The sequence below is a fragment of the Hypomesus nipponensis genome, chromosome 3 (genome assembly GCF_054491055.1).
Source record: "Hypomesus nipponensis isolate SF chromosome 3, ASM5449105v1, whole genome shotgun sequence".
Taxonomy (NCBI): Eukaryota; Metazoa; Chordata; class Actinopteri; order Osmeriformes; family Osmeridae; genus Hypomesus; species Hypomesus nipponensis.
The window spans coordinates 7,222,404-7,250,028 of record NC_140363.1 but is presented as its reverse complement, the minus strand read 5'-3'; the positions used below and the strand labels follow the sequence as shown (position 1 = coordinate 7,250,028).

The following is a 27,625-nucleotide window of genomic DNA, read 5'->3' as shown; positions in this document are numbered from 1 at the left end:
GAGAGAGAGAGAGAGAGGGAGGGAGGGAGGGAGAGAGAGAGAGAGAGAGAGAGAGAGAGAGAGAGAGAGAGAGAGAGAGAGAGAGAGAGGGAGGGAGGGAGAGAGAGAGAGAGAGAGAGAGAGAGAAAATAAGACAGACCGAGGGCGTGAAACAGAAGAATTAATTTCGCTTCATCTTTAACCACACACTTTGTATGTTTATCCCATGTTTTCATTATTTCAAGGAATCAGCATTCAGAAGACTCCCTGGGGATGGCAAATGGCAGAGAGCCATATTTCACAATAATCTCTGCAATTGGTATTGCAGGTATAATGGGCGAGAATAGAGACAAAATACTGGCGACGAGGCCCTGAAAGGAAAGGCGCCAAATTACGTGACACAAAATGTTATTGAACATAATACCCCCTTAATTAAGCAACTCGCTTAGAGAAATAACCCTGCTTATCTCCAATATTTTGAATATTTCATTAAAACCAATATCCCTTACTTGGCGACTTGAGGGTGAAAAGTTGCATTCTATCTGATTGACCTGTCTCACTCACTCTGCTTTGCCAAGTTTTTTTCCTCCAAAGTCAAAATGAAGATTAGAATGGAATATGGGATAAAGGCAAGAAAGGGAGCCGGGGTAAGAGATCGTATCTCAAAGCTGTTATTTGATATGCTAAAAAGCATCGGGGGGAATCATTTGTGAAAGGCATTAATTGGTTTTTCGCCCGTGCTTTTGATCAATTCTTTATTAAATCGGATGAAATTATGTGAAACTAGGGGTTGAAGTGGTAATGTATTCAACGCCGGAGGAGCCCGTGAAGAAAATTTGGGATTGTGACCCGCAAACGTCTCAACTTTTCACATATAATTTTTGTATGTGAATTGTATTTTTTTTTTTCACATACAAAAATATATTGAGTGGTGTGTCGGTGCCTATTTTGTGTATGTTTGTGTGTGTATATTAATTTCTCCTCATGCAGTAGCTACGAAGGACACTGTCTGAGTTTGATACACTGATACACAATATTGGTGCAAATCACATACAGGCAGTGGCCAACACTGGTTTGGGGTAGCTCAGCTAAAGTCACACCACAACTCTTGCTCCTGAGGCTAACCCTTACGCTAGTCGATGCTAACCCAAACGCTGCAGCGTGATTAGATCTTTAGCGTGATTAAACCTGGCTCTCTCTGTCTGCAGCCTTTCAGGGGGTAAATGAGTGTTTGAGGAAAAAGAGCTGATTTGAGTTAGGTGTGAAATCATCCTGATTGCGGAGGAGGACTTGGAAAAGGAGGCGCAATGTTCAGAAGATGGGTTAATCAGCTCTATGTATGTCTATGTGGCAGGGGTGGGTGCGTGCATGTATACATAAATGTGTGTGTGTGTGTGTAAGCGTATATTGATTGTGAGTGGTGCATCCTCAGTCAGTGCCATTCGATGTATCATCTCAGAGACTGTATATAATCATCCAAGAGCCTCCAGGGACAATGTGTGGAATTGCTTGCACTGTTGGCATCATCCTTTTGCTCTTCCTCCACCATATCATCATCATCACCACCATCTTCCTCATCGTCATAATTACATTCAGCACCATTGTCATCCTCACAATCCGCATCGTCGTCATTGTGAGCAATTCGAGGGCAATTTTCCACGACGAGGCAGGATTGCTGGAAGCGTGGGACAGACCACTGCCTCACAGAGACAGACCACTGCCGCAGAGACAGACCACTGCCTCAGACACAGATCACTGCCTCAGAGACAGATCACTGCCTCACAGAGACAGACCACTGCCTCAGAGACAGATCACTGCCTCACAGAGACAGACCACTGCCTCAGAGACAGATCACTGCCTCACAGAGACAGATCACTGCCTCACAGAGACAGATCACTGCCTCACAGAGACAGATCACTGCCTCACAGAGACAGACCACTGCCTCAAAGAGACAGACCACTGCCTCAGAGACAGACCACTGCCTCACAGAGACAGATCACTGCCTCACAGAGACAGACCACTGCCTCAGAGACAGATCACTGCCTCACAGAGACAGATCACTGCCTCACAGAGACAGATTACTGCCTCAGAGACAGATCACTGCCTCACAGAGACAGATCACTGCTGTTCTCTCACTTTACAGGGAGCATGGGATTCCAGTCGACTTGCCTGGGACAAGAGCCGCAGGAGAGGGCTTTTAAGGGGATATTACAGCATGTTTTACGCACAAAGAAATACTCAGGCGACTAATATTAGGATCGTTTGTATATTAAACTGCTTGTACTCTGTATGCTCTGTATTTGTATCAGTGCGTGTGCATGTTTGTGTATGTTGCTATTTGTGCCCTGCATGAATGCTCTTCCCTGGAAACGTGTGTGTGTGTGCGCTTGTGCCTCTGTTTAGCTGTGGTCATGGCACTGTGAAGTTGCTGCGCAGCTACCAAGGGGTCCTGGCTGGCCCCGACTCTGAGCATCAGGGCCTGTGATAGTTGACCTTCACAGTGCCTGAATCAACAGCGATTAACCAGGGAGCTTTAACCAGCTGTGTGTGACAGAGCGAGGGGGGGGGGGGGGCTGGGGGGGGGCTGATTTGGCCTCCATTCTGGCTTGCTGGAAATCGCTAATCACTTACTGCATTACCATGCAGGGGAGCTCACACACACACACACAAACACACACACACACACTAATACAATACGTGCACATGCACCCAGATACACTCGCTCCTACACGAGCAAACGGGGCAGACACCTGCACACATTCACATTGACACGAACAAATGGAAGAAATGGGATTCCCCATGTGCTTGTGCTAATCACAATCAGTAGATCGGTTATTGCGTAATCCTATGGTCATATATTCAGTTTTATGATCCATTTCTACATGTGTTGCTAAGGGAACCTATTGCATTTTGTGCTGATCACAGTCACAGGTCTATGATGTAGCATCTGGCTGCCTTTTAAAACAAACACGTTATCTTTGTTTTTCTCTTGTCACTATAAACATGTGTGCTCTGACCTTCATGCCTCAGAGAGACTTTGCTTTGCCTGAACTGGTCATTTTTATGTCAACACGTTTGTAAAACTCTCCAATCAGCAGATTACTTCTAAACCCAGAACCCAACAGAATAGCCACGCCGTTTCTGATGAGACTGACAGAACCTTTCTACAGCAACACACACAAACAGGTGCGCGCATACACACACACACACACACACACACACACACACACACACACGCTGGTACCTGGCAGGGCAGGTCAAGAATGACACTATGCTGATGTTAATCCGGAAAAGTAATTCTCATCTATTTGATAACCGTAATCCGAGATTTTGTCGTCCTATTCATTCCCAACTTGTGAACTTAATTTGGAGAAGTGCAGTGTGCAACAAACACTATGGCATGGCATTGGAATTCTGGGACCTAGCAAAGCTTGTCGCAACCCCCCCCCCCCTCAAAATAACACTGAACACTGAAAGGCACACCAGGGCCTCAATCAGCGATCAGGCAAACCTCTCCAAGCTTAATCCTCAAGTTATTCGTTGGTGGATGGAGCTCATATTTAAGCTGTTCAGCCTAGCTCCAGCATGTTTTGCAGGTGTAATATACCGATGACCTAGCAAAACATGACAGTATTAAAAGACTGCAACCCTCAACCCCCACCCGTCCGCGCAGATGACATTCACAGATATGGAAATAGATATTGGAACAGGACTGCGCCTGTAATTTCAACCCTTTGGCTTAAACTGGTGACAAGTGTTCCTGTTGGGGTTTTTTTTCTTCCCTGAATGAGTGGCACTCTGTGGTGAGCCACAGGGTGTTGGGTGGCCTGGTTTATACCTCTCCAGGTAGAGAGAGAGAGAGAGAGAGAGAGAGAGAGAGAGAGAGAGAGAGAGAGAGAGAGAGAGAGAGAGAGAGAGAGAGAGATAGCAAGACAGATAGAGAGAGATAAGGAAGGGAATTGGAGAGAAGGAGGAAGGAATATTAAGGTCTCTTTTGATAGGATGTGGGTTGAATGTATATGATGTGAATGCCACTGGTATGATAGGGGATTCTGTATACAGTAACAATATGACACAAATGACCACGAGATCGGGCTTCGTGTGTCTGTTCAGTTTGTTTGCGAGCGTGTACTATGTGTTTAAGATCTGATTCCCTTAGAAACCAATCCGTAAGTATACTGAGGTTTACTAAAGAAAAATAAATGATTTTTCACAGTACAAAGCCAAATGGGGATGTAGAGAACAGTATCTGTATGGATCGGCCACAGCACTTTAGCAGTAAGAAGCATAACTGAATTACAATGCAAGGTACAATGAAGTCCCTGAAAATCTATCACTGTGTGGGTGTGTTTGCGAGTGTTTGTGTGTATTTGAATGTGCGAGTACAGCCAATTGTGTGCATGTGTGTGTGTGTGTGTGTGTGTTGTCAGACACTGTTCCATAGCTGTCTGCCTGCCAGAAGAAGATAATGGATTTGGACAACCAACAGGAGAAGTCAGCCCTGGTCCTGACGGCCCGAGAGAAAGCACCAGGAGGTAGCTCTCTCTCCCTCTGCCTCTCCCTCTGCCTCCCTCCCTCTCCCTCTCCCTCTGCCTCTCTCTCTCCTTCTGCCTCTCTCTCTCCCTCTCTCTCCCTCTACCTCTCTCTCTCCCTTTGTCTCTCTCTCTCTCTCTCTCTCTCTCTCTCTCTCTCTCTCTCTCTCTCTCTCTCTCTCCTGTCCCTCTGCCTCTCTCTCTCTCAAGTCTCTCACTTGCTCCCCCTCTCTCTCTCTCCCTCTACCCCTCTCTTTTGCTCTCTCTGTCTCACCAATGTCTCAAGGCTAGAACATGGTCAGCCAAAACTTGAGTGTGTGTGTGTGTGTGTGTGTGGGGGGGGGGGGGGCTGACAATGGGACAGATGTGTATGACCAGTGGCAGCAGAGAAGAACTGGGGCTGAGATGTGTCTGATGGTATGAATGCAGGGTTGAGACGTGTCATATCTGACCATCCAGGCTAGTCTCTCCCTGCTCTGACTGGAGATGTACAGATTGTCATGTCTCACACAATAGACTATCATATTGATAAACAGGATGGCCATGGCCGTCGTCCAAGTTGTGGGATTTAGACTTCCCTGGCCTTGAACAGTTGTATGAAAAGTGCTATATAAATAAAGTCCTACTTACTTGAAGGCTGGTTCACATTTGCACAGTGCATTAACCAAGTGGGGTACATGGATTTTTCTATTGAGAATTTTGGATTGAGACATTTTTGGCTCATTGGACATTGACACCATACTATTTTAATACGTTTTCAATTGTACTGTACATTATACTCCTATCCACAGAAAAATATCCTTGCAGTAGGCTATATGTGTTCGTGTGGAGATGATGTCTTTAATTTGAATGTTTTCCGACAGGGAACAGTTTGCAACTGTTCCGTCACCACGCCACTACAACACAAAACCAAACAGACCGATGAAGGAAAAAACAATACAGAGGCCAACGAAAAATGAAAGAATGACGTGTTTCACTTCACCAAACTGAAAACAAGCAATGCAATATCCCAAAACCGGGCTATCAAACTTTAATGCTGCTCTGGTGCCTTGCCCGAGGCGGAGTCAAGTTTAGGAGGAAAGAAAGGGCAGAAAACACATCAATCTTTCAACGAGCGTCGACAACATGGCCTTTACCGCCACCCTCTCCGAGGGGCTTCAGCTGCCTCAGGTAAAATACAGCGGCGCCACCAGCTTTGCTGCTGCTCCCATCAAACAGAATGAGCGCTACTGAGGTTTGAGTAGTGAACAGGTAAAAGCGACTCTGCTCAAACACACACACAAAACATTCCCTTTCACTGTTAAACTACTTGTCAAACATAAACAAATGACGGTCCCAAACAAACTCACACACATTCCAACGCACACTCCTGAAAAAGGGCCATCCTCCTTAGCGAGCGCCCGCCACCACACAAGCGCCCCCCCCTCACAAGCGCCACCCCCTCACCCCCTCCCTCACCTCTCTCGCAGGTGCGCGACCAGAAGCCCGTGCCGGTGCAGTCGCAGATGAAGCGGTTCCAGCCCTCCTTGCACGCGCCGCGGTTCTTACAGGGGCCGCTCTCGCACTGCTTCCCCGCCGCCTTGTTGCACGACGGCTTGATGCCCGCCCCGTTCTGGGCCTCGGCGATCTGCCGGATGTCCTTACTGCGCCCGTCGATGAAGAGGTCGCGCACGCAGCCCACGTAGCCGTAGTTGAGCATGGCCGTCCACAGCTCGGTGGGCAGGATGAGGGCCGTGCGGTCGGAGGGCAGGCCGCCCAGGTACATGTCGCCCTCCAGGTCCAGGATCTCGCTCTCGCCGCTGGCGGTGAACGGAGTGCGGCGGCTGTTGACTGAGATGGTGCCTGGGGGGGGAGGGAAGGGGGGTAGGGGGGGGGGTGAGCACAGACAGACGGACTGGGCGCTCTCGAGTTTAGAAATAGGTGTCCTTTCTCAACGTGTCAGGATGACACGAGGAAACGTATTAGCATCGTTTTTGTCGGTTTAGGATGTGATAGAGCATCAGCTGCTCTCTGAAACATGCTGACGGAAGTTACGTTCGTCGCATCGGGGACGTAAACGACAGCGTCTGTCGTCAGTGCAGAGAAGCCACTGTAGTGCTAATTCAGACAGTTCACAACTAGATCTGACGGAGGAAGTACCTCTGCTACATGCTCCCTAATCACATGTCCTAGACACTGCCAGACTAAGGAGACAGGAGACATACGATCTTTCGAGGGATTGTGTGTATACCTTAGAGAGAGAGAGAGCAGGAAGGAAGGAGAGAGGGATGAAAGAAGGATGGAAAGATATGTGCGTCAACACACATAGAGGCTTATCCTTATTTATTAGAGTGCGTGCCGGTGTTTGTGTGTGTGTGTGTGTGTGCGTGGGTGGGTGTGTGCGTGCATGTCTGAGTTAGTCTTCACAGTATTTATAGGAACTCCTTCTGTCCTCAATCCAGTGCAGGATGAAGAACTTGAGCTTAAGTGTATATGTGTGTATGGGTTTGGTGTGTGCGTGCATGTGTGCAGAAATCAATAGCAGTAATCTCTGCTGAAGTGACACTGGCCCAGTCACCTGAACAGCATTGTCTAACAGCCTGTCTGCATTCCTAATGCCCTCAGAGACCTCCCATAGGCCCAGCACTGGGGCGGCAAGTGATACACAGCACTCAGATCAATGAGATGGCACACACACACTCAAGTCCAATAGAGGGAGAGAGAGAGAGGGGGGGGGGGCGGGGGAGAGAGAGAGAGAGAGGGAGAGAGGGGAGAGAGAGAGAAAGAGAGAGAGAGAGAGAGAGAGAGAGAGAGAGAGAGAGAGAGAGAGAGAGAGAGGGGAAGAGAGAGAGAGAGAGAGAGAGAGAGAGAGAGAGAGAGAGAGAGAGAGAGAGAGAGAGAGAGAGAGAGGGGAAGAGACAGAGAGAGGTGGAAGAATGAGCACAAAAGAGAGGTGATGATAATGCTACTTTGCTCATTAGCTCACTGTGGATCAGATTAGAAGCGAAAACGAGCCCCGTGCGGATGCCAGACGGGAGACGTCCACGACAACCATGCGACGACAAGCATCCCCTCAGCCCCAGGGGAGCATGAGGTGGGTTCAGATGAGGGAAGATCTCACCTGAGCGTCCGTCCCTCTGGATGTCCACGTGGTACCAGGTCCCGTCGTTCACCTTGTTCTGGGTGGCCTTGACTTTGATGGTCCCTGACCCCATGTCTAGCAGGAGGTACAGACTCCCATCCAGCAGCTCCACCGCAAAGAAGTCCACCTGAGGTGGTGTAGAGAGAGAGATAGAGAGACAGAGAGAGACAGACAGAGACAGAGACAGAGAGAGAGAGAGAGAGAGAGAGAGAGAGAGAGAGAGAGAGAGAGAGAGACAGAGAGAGAGAGAGAGACAGAGAGAGAGACAGAGAGAGATAGAGAGACAGAGAGAGACAGACAGAGACAGAGACAGAGAGAGAGAGAGAGAGAGAGAGAGAGAGAGAGAGAGAGAGAGAGAGAGAGAGAGAGAGAGAGAGAGAGAGACAGACAGACAGACAGAGAGAGACAGAGAGAGAGACAGAGAGAGAGAGAGAGAGAGAGAGAGAGAGAGAGAGAGACAGAGAGAGATAGAGAGACAGACAGAGAGAGAGAGAGAGAGAGAGAGAGAGAGAGAGAGAGACAGAGAGACAGAGAGACAGAGAGAGACAGAGAGAGAGAGTGACAGAGAGAGAGAGAGAGAGAGAGAGAGAGAGAGAGAGAGAGAGAGAGAGAGAGAGAGAGACAGAGAGAGAGGGAGAGAGAGAGATTCAGCTGAGGGGGACCGCGGGGGAGTTTGACTTACTTGAAGGGTTTAGTGCTGTGGAAATGTGATGACAGCTGCATCTCCCCAAAAAATGAAAAGAGGCTTGAGTGAATGAGCTCGGCTTGCTCAACTCAAAGAGTCGGCCAGAGGCTTCTCAAAATGGATACACGGAAGTGACCGTCGGAAACCACGTGACCGGTCGCCGTTTAGTCGTCAAACGCAAAACAGTCCTGCCGACCTCTGCTGCGTTTCGTCACATTTATGGTGCCTTAACGGATATGACGGATTGAATCTCGACAAATCGGTTGACCTCCAAAACATGAGACACATCTGACTGCTTGACTGACTGAACCTAGCCGGCCCGAATCGCCACCCCTGCAGATTTCATTGACAGGGGTGGATGGACGGACGGATGGACGGACTGACCTTGGTGTTCTTCTGGCTGCGCGCGGCTTCCTTGCGCTCCTGGGGCTTGCCGTGGGTGAAGAGGATGAGGCCGTTGGGCTCGGAGGTGCGGAAGTCAAAGGAGATGGAGCCCATGCGCTTGGTGTTCCACTTGGGCAGGCTGATGTAGGCCTCGGGGGTCTCGAAGGAGATGGGGTCCAGGGTGGCCACGTTCTCGCACTTGAACACCACGTCGCCCTGGATCTTCATCTTGGGGTCCACGATGCGGGCCAGGCGGGAAAGCTCCAGACGGATGTCGTTGTTCTTGTAGACCACCTGGGGAGATCGGATTGGGGGTTGGTTCAGTCTGAGGCTGCATGCATGGGATGAGTCTGGACCTGCCTCTGAGGCGAGGACGGCGTATGAAGGAGTCTGTGTTTGAAATGAACGTGTTTTGGCTAATGGCTGTGGTTTGTATTCACTCTGAGAGGTTCTCATTGGTGACAATCGGCTTTGTTTAGCATGCTTCCTGGTTTCTGCTCAAGGCTATCCTACTGCTGACACCAATGTAATTATGAACACAGCCCAAACACTTTCTGTAGATTTTAGCAATGGTAACTTATTGGGTTTCCCACCACAAACACATTTTTCAAACAAAGACTCCAAACGCTGGAAAATGAAGATAGATGATTCAGACATTCACCAAAGCATCTCTTTAACAGTATCTCTGTCACATTTCAATGCCGCAAAACACTCAGCAGAAGAGCGTCCACAGACAACAAAGCGACAGAGACAATTAGGTCTACTTCATCGACCACTCACAGATAAACAATTTTGGGTAAAGGTAGGTTTCACAACTGCTGTCATATGGCTCAATAAACTGTCTGGTAAAGTTCATGTTAATTAGTCTGTAACCTGTATTAATATCCCTGTATTAAATACCAATCGGCCAGGGCAGGGAAATACAATAGCTGTCTGAAGCAGAGGTAATGGACTCTCTGTGGGCTGGCATATGCTTCTGGGTCTGTTCTCCCTGATAGTGATGCTAATGGGCCCACAAAAGGAGAGGCACACGCAGAGACGTGCACAGGAACACGCACGCAAAGGCATACACACAGGCCTGGACAACCACAGGTAAAGGTTGGGAAACAAGCACAAACACACGCATATACACACTCTCACACACACACGGGCCTGAACAAACAGAGGTAAAAGGGAGGGAAATAAGCACACACACATAGGCACACACACATAGGCACACACACACACACACACACATGCGTAAACACAGTGTTGGTGGCACATCTCTTACTATAAGCGAGAGGGACAGTGGCTGCCCTTGGCTTATTTGAGAGGATGATGTCATATGCATGGTTCTAGTTCTGTCCGCTACAATACACACACACACACACACACACAGACACATAAACATCGTCACATTCACTGGCCCGTAACCCCTCATAATTGGTGCTCCAAGCCTAATTCACGAGTCCATTGAAGCGTCCATAACCTCGACAAGAAACGAACACAAAACTACTTCTCAATCTCCCAAACTTTGTCAACAAACTCCAATGACTTCATAGCTTCCATCCCTGTTTCCTGAGGGAGAGTGTCGTCTGGACTAAACAAAGGCTGGGAGGTTCTAAGTGGCCAATCTTTTATCACAGCAGCCTTAAATACTGTCAATAACACAGGGAGGACAGAGACGCAGAGGGGGACGGGCGTGTGTAAATTGAAATCTGCTCATGTGGAAAATTGAAGGCTTTTTCTCTAATTCTGAGGGCAGAAGGCTCTCTTCTCTCTCTGCCTATTTGGGACACGTCGGACAAAGACACACACAAACACACATGCAATCTATTTGTTGGTACACAAATACAGGCCAGTGCTTGCATGCACGTATACACACACACACACACAACGTATGGGTTTGTGCACAGCTCTATGTGGGTAGATTGAAGGCCTGGCTAAGATTATCAATAATCCGCGAGCAGATTTGACAGTAAATCAACACATCCCTCAGGTGCTCAGGGACTCATATCCAACCGCAAGATTGTCTTTTCCTTTTCCTCACTCCCTTTCTTTCTCTCTCTCTCTCTCTCTCTCTCTCTCTCTCTCTCTCTCTCTCTCTCTCTCTCTCTCTCTCTCTCTCTCTCTCTCTCTCTCTCTCTCTCTCTCTCTGTCTCTCTCTCTCTGTCTCTCTCTCTCTGTCTCTCTCTCTCTCTCTCTCTCTCTCTCTCTCTCTGTCTCTCTCTGTCTCTCTCTCTCTCTCTCTCTCTCTCTCTCTCTCTCTCTCTCTCATATACCCACTCACTCAACCAGTGGAGCCAGAGTTGTGAAGCCCCGCTGTACTCCCCATCCGTTTCTCAGAATCCAGAGGCTTTATTCTGGAGATCATAAATACCCACAGACCCTGAAGGAGCAGAGAGGTTGCACTCTCCCCACACATCTCACTCGACGCCCCCAAAACACCGGGGAAGCAGACAGTGGAAACGACAGCGTTGACATGGAAAACTCAAACAAACATCCAAAAAGGGATCCGATTGTACCGCACCGACCTAACTTCACAGCACACGGACGCAGGCCACGGTTGACTTTTTGCTGATTGCTTGATACGAATGGGCTTGGTGAGTTGCCATGATCCATCCAGTGACGGTCGACTGGAGGACAGCCAATCAGTAATAACTGGCATCACAAGCTACATGTTACAGTGCTATAGAAAGATGCCCATCAGTGGACTAGTGCCTAGTGAAACTCACCCATCCCCAGCATTTATGGGCAAAAGGGCCAGATTCTTGCAGATGCCTGCATGCTCTAATGATGTCTCTTCTCCTATAGCTCTTTTATGAAGATGTACAGAGACACAAACAAATACACGCAGCAACACACACAAAACTACAAACACACTTCGATACATTAACGGCTGGTTCTCTCATGTCGAGCTCTCATGGAGTTTCGTGTACGAGTTGGATTTAATGCCTTTCTCTGTCACCAAAGAAGCGTTCGTGGAAGCGTTCAGACAAGACATCCCTAATTTCCCCGCCGTGGCTGACAGTCAAATATAGCTTAGGCTGTGCTCACTCCAGGAGACATCATTGTCTGGCTAGTTAGCGCTGAATGCTACATGTCCGTCTCTGGGTTAGCCTGAAGATTTGTTCTTTTCCAAGAAAAAGACAAGTAGACTGAAGATATTTCTTGGTATAAAGCCGTACAGGGCTTCTTTGATGGATTCAAATTTGTATCAGAAGTTTAATGACAACAAATGGATACAGCAGAGCAGTGACTGGAACAAACTCAATTGTAAATCTCACGTAGCATAACCTAGGCTATAGCAGTGGGAAGAGTGGATCTTGGTCATTATTAGAAAGGTTTCAAATATTATCTTCACTCAAACAATTCCACACTTGACCGTATCTCAACTGTTCCTGTCACGTCAATGCCAGACAATTCAGAACATTTTATTGCAAACCTTCTGCATCTGTGATCCAAATATTGACTCATGTCGTTTATTGACTAAAAGCTACACCTCAGTCTATTAACTCTACAGGGTCCACCTTAACATATTCCCTGTACCATAAATGTTTTAATAAGGTAATTGAAATTGAATGTTTCCAGCACCTCTAGGTCCCGTTGATCCTTTATCGATCTTAGAGTCCTGCTCAGACATATTCATCTAAGTCTGGGATGTAAGGTTTTTATCTTGTGCCTCTCCCGTCCTGTCCCCCTGCTCCTGAACTTCTATTGATCTCTCGATCCGCCATCATTTTCCACTTCCCTCCTTTCCTAATAAACTCATACGTAAGTGCCACAGGCTAGGATTGTCCTAAAAAACAAAACATATATATATACAGGGTCTAAACCGTTCGTCGATGTGTTTAAAACTGGCTTCAGAGTGGAGGGAAACATTCTCAGTTGGTAGAGAGTTGGAATTGCCAATGACCTCAGAGTTAGTGAGCTGTGAATAGTTAGCTGAATGTGAAGCAGTGGACAGTAGAGGGGAAGGTCGAATGGAAGTCAAAAGGTTGTTGTGGTTGGGTTGGTACAGCTCAGGACATCTGTATCCTGTGCACTACATGAGGCACCATGAAAAAGATATGGTCCTCACAAGCTTCTGTGGACAGCTATGCTACTGTGTGTAGAGTACAGGCAAGCATGTTCCACTGAGCTAGCCTCGGCCTGAGCTTGGGATTCCGTGTATTGCCAGCGTCTACGTTTATCATCACCTCAACCTGGAGGCAACATATGGCTAAAGTTTAACAAAACTAATGCAGGTGAAGTTACAGCAAACACCAGTGCAACACCCTAACCCAACAGGTACTTTGAACAACTGTGGTCCGAATCAAGGGGCCTGTTCAGGGATGGCAGATCATTGTGGAACCTTAACCTAACCCTAAACTAACCCTAAAAGGATTTATCAAAAGGAGAGTTAACTGAACCAGTTGAGGCTTTGATATACATTAAGGAAGTACAGTAACATGTTTTGACCTAAAAAACAACAACTTAGTATTCATGGTAGCAAATCAATGAGGTTCTGTGTCCTTTATTAAATGTCATCTATCAGTCATCAGTGAGACAATAGTTGCAGCTGTGCAACATTGCCTCCAGTCCACCAGGCAAACATATGTTCCTGGCTAAAGACCTCTTTAGAGGAACCTCCAAAGAGAGAACTGTCGCCAGAGGCGCACAAAGTGACCTTGAAAACAACAGCAAGACACAACCGTTAATCTCCCCCTCCCACCCCCAACACCACCACAATACACACACCCCTTTACAAGCGTTGATTGGACAATGATTATAATTATTGGCAATATTATTGCCACGGCTAATCCACACAGAACTTTGACCTGATATCTTTTTCATTACCTAAATCAAGTTTGCCCCCCCCCCCCCCCACACACCCCTTATAATTTTCCAGGCGTCGGGAATCTGCCAGTCATCTCTCTGCCTCTCTCTGACACAAATTGATACTTTGCAAATGTGATCGTTGGCCGACGGTGTCGTCGCGGGGTGGGGCGGCCGTCGCCCACTGAAATGCCAGCCGGCTAATTCCTCCGGAGCAGTTGATGAGGCGACACGCCGGGTGACATTTACCTCCCTTCACTCTCTCTCTCCCCCCCTCTCTTTCTTTGCCTGTCATCTATTTTGAGCCGAGTCTGAAACAGGTTGTTGGCTCGCGGTCGCTGTGTTGTTAACCCGCGTGATGCCTCCTGCGCAGTCCCATTTCGAACGCGACTTGGTAGCGTACTTGAGGGTTCTTAAAAGGAAGAACGCTGTATCTTGTAGGGTGTCGTCGTCGTCCCCGATTTCAAAATGGTCTAGTTGTCACAAAGCATTTGATGTTACTCATGTTTAATCATGACTGGGTTTTAATGGTGAATGGGTGCTCTTAAGCGGATGCTAGTGGGCACTATTGAGGTTGTGTCACAACCAGTTGTTCAGGGACAAAGTTACTGAGTTCATGAATCGTGATGGGGACTGAAGAAAGTTGCCCCTCGTCCTGCTGGCCCACAATCTTTTCAACCTACCAGCATAACTCTCAACAAACACACACACACACACACAGAGACTTTCTGTCTGCACAAACACACACATGGACGTACGGTCTGCACACACACACACACACACATCCTCAGCCTTCCACCATCATTCAAATCGCCACTAAGCGGCCTTCAAACAGGCCTGTCCGTTTGACGGATCACAGTTCAGAGGTGGACAGAGAGGATAAATGACTCGGAGCACAACGGGCTCAGGCATATTTCCAACAACAAACCAACCCCATTACACCTCTGCTCAGCGCACATTTGATTGTAACTGTACAGGACGCAATAAGACAATCACATAGCTCAAATTGCTTTCTGATAAAAGACAGAATACATTAACTGCCCGGGCCAATGAAACAGCAGATCATAAGAGGAGAGGAAACGTTGACAGGATGACAAGTTACTTTTAGTCAAGTGTCAACAAAGAGTCCAAATGAAAGCCTGTTATCATGCCGAGGCAGACGCAGGGTGCAGGTTAACAGGGGGGATGAAGAGGAATGTGTGAGCGATACAGCTCGCCCAGAACGGGCATCTATCTCTGCATTTATTTTTTTATTTTGTATTTGCCTGTTTGCAACCGTTTGTGTGGCGTGGAGAAGAAATGGTGTCCCTCAATAGTTAAGGTGTGTGTGTGTGTATGACAGAGAATCTGTGTGTGTTGCCGGGGGCAGGGGTCTGCCTGTATGCGTGCGTGAACTAGTTAGAATCCAGCAGTGAATGAATCCAGCAGTGAATGAATCCAGCAGTGGATGAATCCAGCAGTGGATGAATCCAGCAGTGGATGAATCCAGCAGTGGATGAATCCAGCAGTGGATGAATCCAGCAGTGGATGAATCCAGCAGTGAATGAATCCAGCAGTGAATGAATCCAGCAGTGGATTCCCCTCGGGCTGTAATCTCATCCTGCAGACCCACTTCCCTCAGAGGAACCACAGGCTGACAGAGAAGCGTCCGTGAAGGATGCCAGGTTGAGAACGAGGTATAGCCCGGGATATTCACAAGATTTTGCTAGTGCACATTCAAACAAACACACACACACACTGCTGGGAGATGACTACAATGTTCTGTGTGTGTGTGTGTTTGGGTGTGTCTGCAGGTGGAGTTGGGCTCTTAGTCACTGCTTTCACATGTTCAACATGGACAAAGTGCTCCCCAGGCGTGTGGAACCCACCCACTCTGCCCAGTCATACAAGTACACGCACGCACACACACACACACACACACACAGCAGTGGGCTGGGCATAGGCATGATGCTTGCTACCAGTCATGGGCCCTGCACTGCCATATGGGTGTGTATTTTTGAATTATCGGTCCATCTGCCAATCATTATTTCCATTGTTTCAGAGTCCGTTTTTCTGGTTTGTATCTGTGTATTTGTGTTGGCAAACCTACGATTGTGTGCATGTGAAAATGCACACATTGGCGGTAATCTATGTGTGTACTGTATTGTTTGTGTGTGTTTGTGTGCGTGTGGATGCGCAGCCACATCTGGGGCTGCACAGGGGCGCAGGGTGACACACACATTAATCATCCACAGCTGTCTGCTTCCACCATAAATCTCTGCCTGCCTGCCTGCCTGCCTGCCTGCCTGCCTGCCTGCCGCCCCCCCTCCCCCTTCTAACTCTCCAAGAACCATTGGCCCTTGGGTTGCTGTGAGGAGACCAGATCGCTCTCCACCACATTAAGGATGCAAACTCCCAGTCCCTGGCCATCCTAACCTGGTGATTTGGCACGAAGGAGGGAGACCAAGTGCTGCTGCTTGTTGGCTGTTGGCACTCCGGGGCAGTGGGAGGGGTGGCGCGGGGACGTTTGGAGTTGGGGGGGTTTTCCACTCAGTTGAGGGGGTGGGGGAAGGAGGGGGGGGGGGGGGGTGGCAGTCTGCAACCGGTGCGGGCGGACACGTCCGCCGCAGTGTGCGGTGTTGCGATGTGGCTAACGGAGTGCGTTGGTCGTTGTGTGTTTGGGGCTTAAGGAGGCAAGGAGAATGTCACTGTTGTATTTAGCTCATCAGCTAGTCTCCGTTTTATTGTCCCATTCTCTCGCTCGCTCTTTGTCTCTCCATCTCTCGCTTCCACACGGTCGTACGCACACGACGATACCCACAAATGCCCGCTGGCAACCACAGTTGGCAAGAGATAAGCCTGAAACCTTGTCAACAGAATGAACACCCGTTTTGAACCGTGATTCTTGACGGGTGAGATTCCGCCCAGTAACGGCAATGACACCACCATCCACTGGGTGTCATGCTTTCCAAACATCGGTGCCGTTGTGTTTCTATGGAGACCTTTGCACGTCCTGTAGCTTCATAAATGCCGCGTGTGCTCAATGCCACCGACAGTAATGCAACCATCTACCATCGATCAACAGTCCACCGACAAACCCATTCTGTTCCAATGAATGTCCGTAAGAGAACGTGTGAGTGTGTGTGTCATTTATGGTCACGCGTGCGTGTACATGAGTGTACAGAGTGTGTGTGAGTGTGTGTGTGTGTGTGCATACTGTATAAGTGCCTGAGCATGTGTGCGTTTGTGTGACTGTGCTGGTCCACTTTGGGGCAGCCCTATTCCCTAGAGTGTATCTGCGTGTTCGTTGACAGTGGAGCTTGACTGCGAGGGCAGCCAGGGGCCTGACGCAGTCCGGCTCATCCGGCCCATTCCGCCCCGCCTCTGCTGGACCCTCCCAGGGGTGGGCTGGACAGGGTGACCGGGCGGTCATCTCGGGACTTGACCTCCCCGGTCATCGCTGCTGGGTCTTCTGATAACACAGGCTTTTTAAGGGCCATGGGTCTGTGACTCAGTTCCCGTTTCACGCTAACTTTATCTGAAATATGCATCGTGGGGTCAAGGGGGGGATTGACGCGGGCGACACGATGGTTATCAGAGCCTTTGGACGTGAAGACTTCAGGCTGTGACTGCTTGGGCAGTCTGGACTCGACCCCTGACAGCCTGACTTTGAATATCTTCTATATTTCTGGAACTCGTGCCAAACCCCTTTATTTAAACCCTTTAATCCTTTTTTGTTTCTTTCTTCATGGCAGAAATATGTCTATTTAGTCTTGGGTTTCAGCAGAACGTCTCATCGCAAATCCTCACAGCGATCACATGATCGCTTAAAACCAAAGTATGGTACCAAAGATGATACCAAAGTACTTCAAATTTGCCCTCGAAACCGTACAAAATTGCAGATGCTCGCAAAGGTCATTTTTAAAATGATGCGATATTAGAATACATTCGGAGGGAACAGCTGGTTTCTTAAATATTCCAAATGACTGAGTGTACCGGGCGTCTGGAGAAATGGCAGGAAAGGAGGGTGCAGTTCTCGTCAGAGTGGCTCAGGACAATGGGAGACCTGGGGCCCCGTACCTGGTGCCATGGTAACAAAGCATTTATCCATAATGTCTTTTGATGGCAGAGACAAGAGCATTGCTAGCGGGCAAATTAGTGTTAATGGCAGAGTGTGTGCGTGCAGTGGGGGTTGTGTGTGTGCGTTTGTGTGTCTCTGCGTGAGGTGGGTGGGGGTAAGGGGGGGCTGTGTATGTGCCCGTGGGTTGTTTGTGCACGTGTGTGTGGTGGTCACGTACCGCATGCCATTTCACAATAGAAAGAGGTTCAAATGAACGCTTGTCAATCAGCACAGAGAGAGAGAGAGAAAGAGAGAGTGAGAAAAAGAGAGAAAAAGAGAGAAAAAGAGAGAAAAAGATAGAGAGAGCAGAGATTTCCCTCCACACACCAGAGGCGTGAGATGAAGCTTACAAGAGTCCCACGTGATGGATGTGCCCGGACGCTTCTTTCTGGGTTCCCTGCCTGTGTGACAATGTGTCGGCGAACGTCCATATCCGTCCGCATCGTGTGTCCGTGCCCATGTGCGTGTGTCGATTTGTGTGTCAGTATATCTATGTCTGTGTGTGTGTGTGTGTGTGTGTGTGTACAACGTGTTTTGGGGAGCTGAAAGGACCAGTCATGGAGTGATCATTTGGTGAGGGCCAGAAAGCGAAGAGGCAGGTCTGCCCAGCATGGCACAGAACAGGAAGTAGGGCAAGGGGGGATTATATGACTGCTGCACACCTCCCCTGGGCCAAATGACGCTCTGAGGGATTGGAGGTGGTACTGTGTGTGTGTGTGTGTGTGTGTGTTTATGTGCGTGTGAGTGAGTGTTAGTGTGTTTTATGTGTGTGTGTGAGTGAGTGTGTTGTGAGGCGTGTTTTATATGTGTGAGTGTGTGATGTTTGTGTGTATGTGGAACCTGCGTGGGCATATGGGCGTGTGTGTGGTGCGTGTCATTACGTGTGTATGCGTCGCTGGAAAGCATAGTGAGAGCATGCCAGGACCATGCTGCCACACTGCAGCAACCTGGCTTCAGCCAAGCGCTAAGAAATGACATCACCAGCTTCAGGGAAACTGGGTGTATTTCAGTGTGTGTGCATGTGTGTGTGTGTGTGCGTGTGTGTGTGTGTGTGCGCATGTGGCTGTGAAAGGCCATTCTTCTTCTGACAAAATTGGTTTCATCAAAACAAATCACAGCACTGCCATATTGGAACAAGGAGATGAAACAAACAAAAGCAAAGCCCAAAAACATCAATTTTACATAGTTGCACACAGAAAATAGGTAATAATAGTGTGTGTGTGTGTGTTCTCTCCAGTCTCCCTGAGTAGTTTAACATACTATTTGCACAAAAGACAATTCCATTCCCTGACTTCACCTGAACCTGTTAGACATCTAGGCCATGGCAGATGTGAAGCGATCCAGACAAAATCTAATCATTTACAGTACACACAATTGAAAAACAAAATTAAATATGCCTGAAACCAGCTCATGTTGGATGAAAACGTAGAACTGTGATGAATTTCATTAGGTCGCTGCCAATGGTCTCCTGGGCTGATGCAGAAGTCTCTGCTCTCTTCCTCCAACTGCATGTCTTTAATTCACATCTGACTGAATTGGACCCTGAGAGAGTCACTGCTGTCTCTTCTGTCTACAGAATTGAAAATAGATAAAAAGGTGCCTTGCTATTGGCTGTAAACTAAAACAATTCCACCAAATTATAATTAAATGTAATCACTGACACAACTAAAACCTACGGTGTGATCAAGAAACTCTTGACTGGTGGTTGAGAACCTTTTTTGTCTCACTAAAGAGCTAAATAGTGGTGGTCCAAAATGACTGTGACAACATATCCCTGCTCCACTTTACGTGGATGAACCGAGGTGTTCCCCGCACAGGCAACAAGCAAGATAAGCAAAACGCTTATATTCCTCAAGTTCATGATTAAAAACATTGGGGAAAAATATCGGCAGACCACAATGAATGATGTTCCCACCGGATGAAAACGCATCGAGATGTACACATCCACTTTGAAGACTTCTCACCTCTTTCAGGCAGCCCATGAAGTTGTTGCTGACGGGCGATCCAGGGAGGTCGGCCGTGCTGGGGCTTCCCCCCACGTAGAAGAAGTCATCAGAGCCCAGCATGGTGTAGTCCTCCTGGGTGTAGCCTGTGGTGGTCAGGATGCCGTCCACGGAGATGGTCACCTAAATCAAGAGGAGGGACCAAGGTGGAGGAAGTCAATGTGCCATGCAGATCTCTTGGAGGTCTGGCGGATGAGGAGGAAGGGTTTTGTCCTGAGTGAGGCGGGGTTGGGGTCACCACATTGCTTTGCTGTGTGTTCTTTTAGGATTGTGCTCTGCTCAGACCCTGTGACATTTCCTCTAAATCAAACAGAAATTTCCCATTTTTCTGCTGACTTGCGTCACTCGTGAATTTAGACAGAACAGGTAAAGAAAATATGTCACCGGTATTTTCTTTATCGTTGATGCAGGTTTTGTGTGAATATTTAGGTTCGCAGGGTTAGTAGAATGTGAACACCAAATGCAATTTGATTGTGATTGTTTCCATGTTAGTTGACCAATTTTTCTTTTGTTCTGACATTGACAAGCAAACATACAACAAATGAGTGTTTAGTACTGTGGTGGAGCTGGCAATGAGGTTGCATGTCTAAGAAATGCTATTATTCTACAATTACAAGAAGTAAGGGGGTGTAAACACAAAGGGAACTACCCTCTATGTCAGCTAAATGGAACATGCCAATGGCCAAACAATGCACACTTAGACCAAACCAAAGCTATGAATGGGGGATGTTCAAGGAAGGAAACTGAATTATAATTTCAAACCACATGCAAACACACACACACAGCAGAGAGGTAGGTGTTAGTGACAAAAGGTTGGTTGAAATAGATGAATAATGTAGTGGTAAGAAATGGAAGGGAATTTTAGGCATGCCATGCACAAAGTCTACTGGAAACAACTGTCAGAGCTCCCAGGTAGATTTCTTTCATTGTTGGTCCTTTTATTTTACACTTGGTGGTAAGCTTCTGGCAGTTTGGTCAACAGTGAACACCCCCCAAAACAAAAAAAAGCCCTGAAAAGTTTGACAAGTCTTTCTAAAGTAATAGAGGGGAGAGCCGGAAAAACTGAGCTGTTGTGAGACAAAGGAGGATGGGTGGTTAAATGAAGATGAAAAAGCCAAGAAAATACCAACCCGTTTCCTAATTTTCAAAGAAGGGTGTCGAGAAATCAGTCAACAAAAAAAGGAAGGGGGTAGGAACCACACGGCAAACCCAAAAAAAGGATAATAAAATGGTATCTACCAGACAATGTAGTTTGTTTACCATAGCGTGTCCAATGCCTGATTGCTTTGCGGAAAAGGGCGTGTGTGAGGGGGTTGGGAGGGAAGAAAGGAAATTTAAAAATGACAATTGGGGTGGTTAATAAAAAATGAAAAACAAATGAAATGTTACAGTGTTAGTACATCAATAGACAGTTAGTTAAAGAATGATTCATTCAGTGATGGTGATGTATTGTAGCTTCTTGCTTTTCATCACTGAGAAAAAGAGAGACAAAGAACGATGAGAGAGAAAGAGATAGTGGATGAAGAGAGTAAGAGAAAAGAGATAGTGCTTTGACCTATTCAACTGACAGACATGTGAGTCAACTGGTAGATTCAGACATGTCAATGGTAAGAGGAATAAAACAAGCCTACTGTTACCCCATCCCCAATTAACAAAATGGCGGCCTCTTTCTTTCTTCATGGATCAACTGTTTAAATCTATGATTAAAATGTTGCATCCCTTTGAATAAAAATGTCAGAACAGCTGACAATTGTGTTTAGATATACAAAAATATGATTCGAAATGTTAGTTAAAATCTCTACTAATAGTAGATTAACTCATATACATACTTCGACCTCTTCGACCGCCAAGATTCACAAAGAAGTAGAGGTTTCACCCAATCTCAATCTTTCTTTTCTCCTTTTTTTCAGTTTCTTCTTTTCAACAATGAACCCATAAACTGTCCTTTTTCAATCAGGAGGCAGTGGTGGATGGAGAAAGCGTGCCTATTAGCATATTTCAAAATGCAGGGCCAGTGAGAGATTTTACAGCTGAACAGAGTTCAGTCTCGGGTAAACACCAGCCGTCGTGGCTGACTGGAGAATTTTGCCCCAGCTCGCACGATAAGACGTCCTACTTCTGAGAGAGAGAGAGAGAAGCAGAGAGAGAGAGAGAGAGAGAGAGAGAGAGAGAGAGAGAGAGAGAGAGAGAGAGAGAGAGAGAGAGAGAGAGAGAGAGAGGCAGAGAGAGAAGCAGAGAGAGACAGAGAGAGAGAGAGAGAGAGAGGAGAGGTGGGGTGAAGGAAGGGGTGCAGAGGAGTCGAGTGGAGGTAGACAGCCTTCTGAAGCCATCAAACGCTGATGGCTTCTTGACAGAGTGAGGAGCAGCTCGCGAAGGGGAGGCGTTGAGGTGGGACAGGCGGCAGGAAGGAAACCACACCGGAAACTGGTGCCCTCCAAGTTCACAGCACTTAAGGGTTTTGGTAAATGTGTCTAGGAGGCGTTCCAAAGTGGGGTGTAGCTCAGTGGCTCTAGAGCATTTGTCTCAAAATCAAGAGGTCGCATGATCAAGACCCTACCCTGTTGCTTTGGGTAAAAGCTTATGCTAACTCAATCAATTATTCATATTACATTGAATTAAAAGCTACCCAACAAAAAACAACTTTGTCTAAAGACCCAAGTAGCGTCTTAAGAAGTAAACAAATCAAATGTATATGTAACCTGACAGTAATAGAAAAAGTATGGTATTGGAAAATGTGATTTGTGAATGGGACATTTCCTCTTTTCCAGTACTTCCATACATCTCCCGAGACTGGTACTCCAACACTCCCACCTTTCCAGATCTTACCTGCCTCAGGTTCCGTGTGACTTTGACGTCGTGCCACGAGTTGTCATTGAACTTCCCGTTGACGGGCTCCACGATGGCCTCGAAGGCGCCGGAGCCCAGGTTGATGACCAGAGACACGGCACCGTCCTTCAGCGCCAGGTTGACGTAGTCGGCCGACTTGCCCGTGTGCAGGATAAGGCCGTTGCGCTGCCAGGTCTTGAAGGAGAGGGTGATCTCGTCGCTGCTGCTCTGGATGGGGTTCTGCGACAGGTCGTAGCAGAAGTACTCCGAGCCCCGGAACGTAGCCACGTTCTCTTCCCTGGCTGTGGGTGGATCAGAGAGAGAGACAGAGAGACAGAGAGACAGAGAGACAGAGAGACAGAGAGAGACAGAGAGAGAGAGCGAGAGAGAGAGAGAGAGAGAGAGAGAGAGAGAGAGAGAGAGCGGTTAGGAAGGAGCAAAGCGGGAAGACCTGCAAGCGCCGATCACAAGGAACAGAGAAAGCGGGGAATTCTGGTTGGTCTAATAGGTGGAGATAAGGAGACACGTGTTAGGAATACCAGGCAGAGAAAAAGGGGTTGAAGGTGCTATCGCCATTAAACGCAGACATGTTGGAGGGAGACTGCCGGTTCACTACAACCATCGTCAGACAGACACCTCATCATTTCCCGAGGAGTCACTTCCTCCAGTGTCATGGAGGTACGGTGACGCATCCCTGTGTACTCTGACCTCAGAGAGTGCCGGCCGAGATAGACAACAAAGAGGGCGAGGTAACGAGAGAAAGAAACAGAGGTAGGAGGGAAAACAGAGCACCAAAGAAGAAACGAGGCACCGAGGACATAAAAGCCTTGCGGATGACATTTGACCTTTGCTGGTAAGGAATGAGGCTGGGAAGGATAGAGGGAAAGTGTAAAGGAAGGAGAGCGCGTGACAGAGAGAGAGAGAGAGAGAGACGGAGATGGGTGGAAGGGCAGGCACAGCCAGAGAAATAGAGGAGCTGAGAGAGAGAAAGAGCGAGAAGACAGAGGAAGAGGCAGGGAGAGTGTGAGGTCTGGAGTACTTATCCATGCGATCATCTTCAATTAGCTCCCTGTCTTTTAAGTGGAGTGATGCTGGAGACTGTGGATTTAGCCGGCCAGACCATGCCTGAATCTGTCAGCACCTAATGGTAGTAGGCTCTGGGCTAGAAATGTGTTCTGCATACGCAATAGGGTCTTCAATGGCCACAAAATGGCCGCTGCTTTCATCCTCTGAATAGCGCGTCTTCAGGCATCATTTCCTCAGAAAGACCTCATCCCACGCTCCCTTTATTTTACACATTTTCATATTCATGTATGCAAAGACATAAATCCAGTACTGTACTTGTCTCTCCTCATGGACGACCAGAAGACTAGAGCTATCATTCTACATCTGTATACGTTTGGAGAGGGAAGATTGGACATTTGTTTGAATTCATATGAAGTGTCGATGATTGAGATCACTGTTGCATTATAGAAAATGACCCTCATCCTAGCTAGGCAGTCACTTCATTAACAGTGTCAGATAAGAACACACTTTGCCTCAGTCAATGAGATGTTGCATTTAGAGGATGGGGCACTGTCCTACCAATCAGAATCTATTGTGTCTAGCGAGCCAGGAGCAACTTGAACTCTTAAGGGTCTGTCCTAAAACAGATCGGGACATCTTACATTTAGCAGACGCTCTTATCCAGAGTGACTTATAGTAAGTACAGGGACATTCTCCCCGAGGTAAGTAGGGTGATGTGGACACAACGTCATTTCTCACGGCCGGGAATTGAACCAGCAACCTTCTGATTAATAGCCTGACTCCCTAACCGCTCAGCCATTTGACCTCCCATCTTATCTCGGTTCAACACCCTGACATCCCAGGTACCTGGACCCTTCACAAGGGTTTCTCCTCAAAGACATGGTGATCAATTAACAACTCAAGCTGCGCGTTGTTTTTGTTCAAGACCCCACTAGACTATTCTGTGCATCTCTTAACGCCTCAGTGTTCAAAGGTTCTTAAGCAACGCAACACACTTTATGTATATATGCTGTCTAACTATGTGTGTGTGTTTGTGTTGGGAAGAACACAAACAATCACAATTTCACAATTTCTGTGAAAATTGAGGTCGCAAAGAGCAAAAGAGAGAAAGGATGGGCAAAACTTTGATTATATTCTACAACATACAGAGAATATATATATATATATATATATATATATTTATATAACACCAGTTGGCTTGACGAATTACAAATAGGGAACACTTACTTTCTTTGAAAGTTATATTATTTTGCAATTACCCCTTAATCCACCTCAGGAATTGACTGTTCAAACTTCTGTCCTGCTCTCCACGCCACTCCTTTCCTGAGGCCCACCTGCGTCTCTCCACTTGCTGCTTAAACACACCTATCAGAGTGCACGGCTAATGAACAGCTCCAGGGGAGACAAGAGCTTCCTCAGCCATACGGAGATACGCGGGCACGTGAGAGCGGGCCACTGCCTTTATTGAATACTGATATTGCTGTTGAGTGTTTCTAAGTGGGGATACATATGTCCAAGAAAGAAACTTGTTTCACACTAATCCTGGTCACTGTGTTCCACAACTATTTCTCACTCTGCAAACAACAAACAAGGGCCGAACACCTATTCTGGTCAGGCACTTGCACACCCACGAACAACCACAGGACCTATTTGAGACGTTTTGACTACAGTTGCTGCGTAGCCTAAGTCAATAAGCAATTGCTACTGAAATACGAAGCGGCAATGACTCCACGATCCATGGAATATCTTTATGACTGAAACCGTATGGAGTGGGCCAGATTGGATTCTTATCTGCTGGTAATGATTTGAACCGTCCCCACAAGCTTCTCCTTTCACACTCATCCGGAGTGATGGATGAGGTTGGATAAGTCATTCGGAGGGGGGGGGGGGGGGTTCATCCATAAAAGTGTCCGAGCAGAAGAGACAGAGGAAGGAACAGTTACAACCCTCGCTAAATCTCCTCTGTTTTTTTGGATGGCGAGAGAGAAATAACTGCACACTGGTGGCAGAGTGATGGAAATTCTGTCTTTCTTTTCACCACCCTCTACAAAGGAGTTAGGGTAAACTAAGGACCTGTCTTACTTTGACCCAAACTCTACTAAGTCCTTCAGTTATTGTTAACTTCAGTTGGTGAGCATTGACTGACAAAAATCTTTAAAGGTATAAACACAAAATGACATGTGAACTAAAAAGTTGAAAGCAATGCCAATGGCAGCAATATTGTGAATATTGTGACAATCTTTGGAAACACATTGAATCAAGGTTGCTTATTACACAGCAATACCTAAAGTAAAAAAGTAAAACCAGATAAGTTTATCTGGGCAAAGTTATTTCCTCAACAATGTCTTAAATCACAAGGACCCAAAATTTGACGGCACTGGATTTATGTAGATTAGCAATCAACATCATGAATCTCATATCAAATTGCTATTCTGGAAGTCTACTAAGTGTTGGGACAGGTATACTGTATAGCTGTGATAAATGAATGGAATGGCTCTGATTAATGAACACTATAGATTGTTTCATAGAAAACATGAATGAAATGACAGGTCTCAGTGACACTGGGATAATGGTTTTAGTTTATAAGTGAGTCAGTGATGATAGAATAAGGCATGGCTCATGAATAATAAAGTGACGTGAAGATTGACGACGTGTTCTGTGGGTTCTTCGCCTGACGCTGAGTCAGGGGTGTGAGTCATGTGGTTCTCGCTGTTTGCTCTGTCAGTGCGGTGAGAGGGAAACTTGGTTTTGACCTATGCTCGCATATTTGCTCGTGTGTGTGCGTACAGTACATGTGCATGCTTGTGTGTGTGTGCCTCGTCTCTCCCCAGCCCATTCATTGTAAATAGTTTTACTGTTCACCAGAGTGCTTTATTTATAGCAGGAGGTCGAGAAAGGTGAACACTATAAATCAGGGGGTACTTTAAAAGGACTTTTCCCATGATGACTTTTAGCTGTGTGTGTGTGTGTGTGTGTGTGTGTGTGTGTGTGTGTGTGTGTGTGTGTGTGTGTGTGTGTGTGTGTGTGCGTGCGTGTGTGTGTGTGTGTGGAGGGGGGTGGTGTCTAATTTTGGACAGATATAATTTGTACAGAAACGGACCCTCTTTTACAAAATGTTGTTCCAAAAGTGTTTTTTAAATTAAGCCTGTTCATTTGTATTGTTTCTGTCTCACAGTAACAGCTTCATGTTCCAAGCATTCAATGGTGTGTTACTATGGTTATGGGAGCTAGGAGCACAACCACAACATTTACACCGTTTGTTTTCCAATCTGCATCAAACTACTACTACTAAAATGACTACAAAAAAGCCTGTCTAAGACACCCCAGTAGTTATTCACAATGGGCATCAGGTTCATCATGTTCTGGACAAAAGTAGCCTTTCCTGGTGATACATTTTAGAGAACAAATTGTGTGTGTGTGTGTGTGTGTATTTGTATGTGTGTGTAAATCAATGGACAATTGTGTTGTTTCAGTCTCTCAGGTGTAAAGGTGACAAATGGATGACAAAGTCATGATATCGGCTTCATAACTACACAGTCCCATTCCACTGTACACATATGCACACAGACACACACACTCTTACTGTAACACACACTTTACACACACACACACATCTGAAGAGTGATCTGCAGGGGGTTCTGACCCAAGAGAGAGAAAAGAGGGAAAGCAACCAGCCCTCCTCCCCATACATATTCAACAGAACAAACCCAATACAGCTCCCACCCCCCCCCCCCCCCCCCCACCCCCATCACCTGACAAGGCCACCTTACAAGGAAACAGATTGCTTAGCAAAGGAAGGAATTATTCATCTGCTCCTTGCTATTGTTAATCAAAGGCAGAGGGAGTTACTCACTGAGCTCTAAGAATAAATTAGTTAAACATTCAGGGGGAGCGAGACAGAGGGTTAGAGAGTAGACACCGGAGAGGGAGAAGAGAGAGAACGGTAAATAAAGAGGGAAGGGATAGGATGAGGGAAAGCTCGCCCGGCAGAGGTGAGAGAGTGAGTCGAGGAGGAAAACCGATCACGTAGAGGCTGGCACATTTGAAATGGCCCTTGTGACACCACCACCACCACCACCAGCGGTGTCCCTCAACACCAGCACGAGCACCCCCACCCAGTCCAACAGCAGATGGGTAAGGGCAGTGGTGAGTTTCCCCTCAGAAGGAGAATCT

General features: G+C 47.2%; 1 protein-coding gene across 13 annotated transcripts in view; it reads right to left on the bottom strand.

Moving 5' to 3' along the window:
- Positions 1-27,625, bottom strand: part of nrxn3a (neurexin 3a) — a 216,988-nt gene that overhangs the window by 148,341 nt on the left and 41,022 nt on the right. For 4 of the 13 annotated variants that reach the window (XM_084674755.1, XM_084674763.1, XM_084674722.1 and 1 more), the window contains 6 exons: positions 22,427-22,728; positions 20,861-20,884; positions 19,562-19,723; positions 8,702-8,995; positions 7,612-7,759; positions 5,970-6,353 (listed from right to left, as the gene is read on the bottom strand). In XM_084674755.1, the coding sequence (XP_084530881.1) occupies positions 5,970-6,353; positions 7,612-7,759; positions 8,702-8,995; positions 19,562-19,723; positions 20,861-20,884; positions 22,427-22,728 (1,314 nt within the window). Of the gene's footprint in view, positions 1-5,969; positions 6,354-7,611; positions 7,770-8,663; positions 8,996-19,561; positions 19,724-20,839; positions 20,885-22,426; positions 22,729-27,625 lie in introns of those variants that run through there. The other 9 variants (XM_084674745.1, XM_084674707.1, XM_084674738.1 and 6 more) reach the window with 5 other exon arrangements.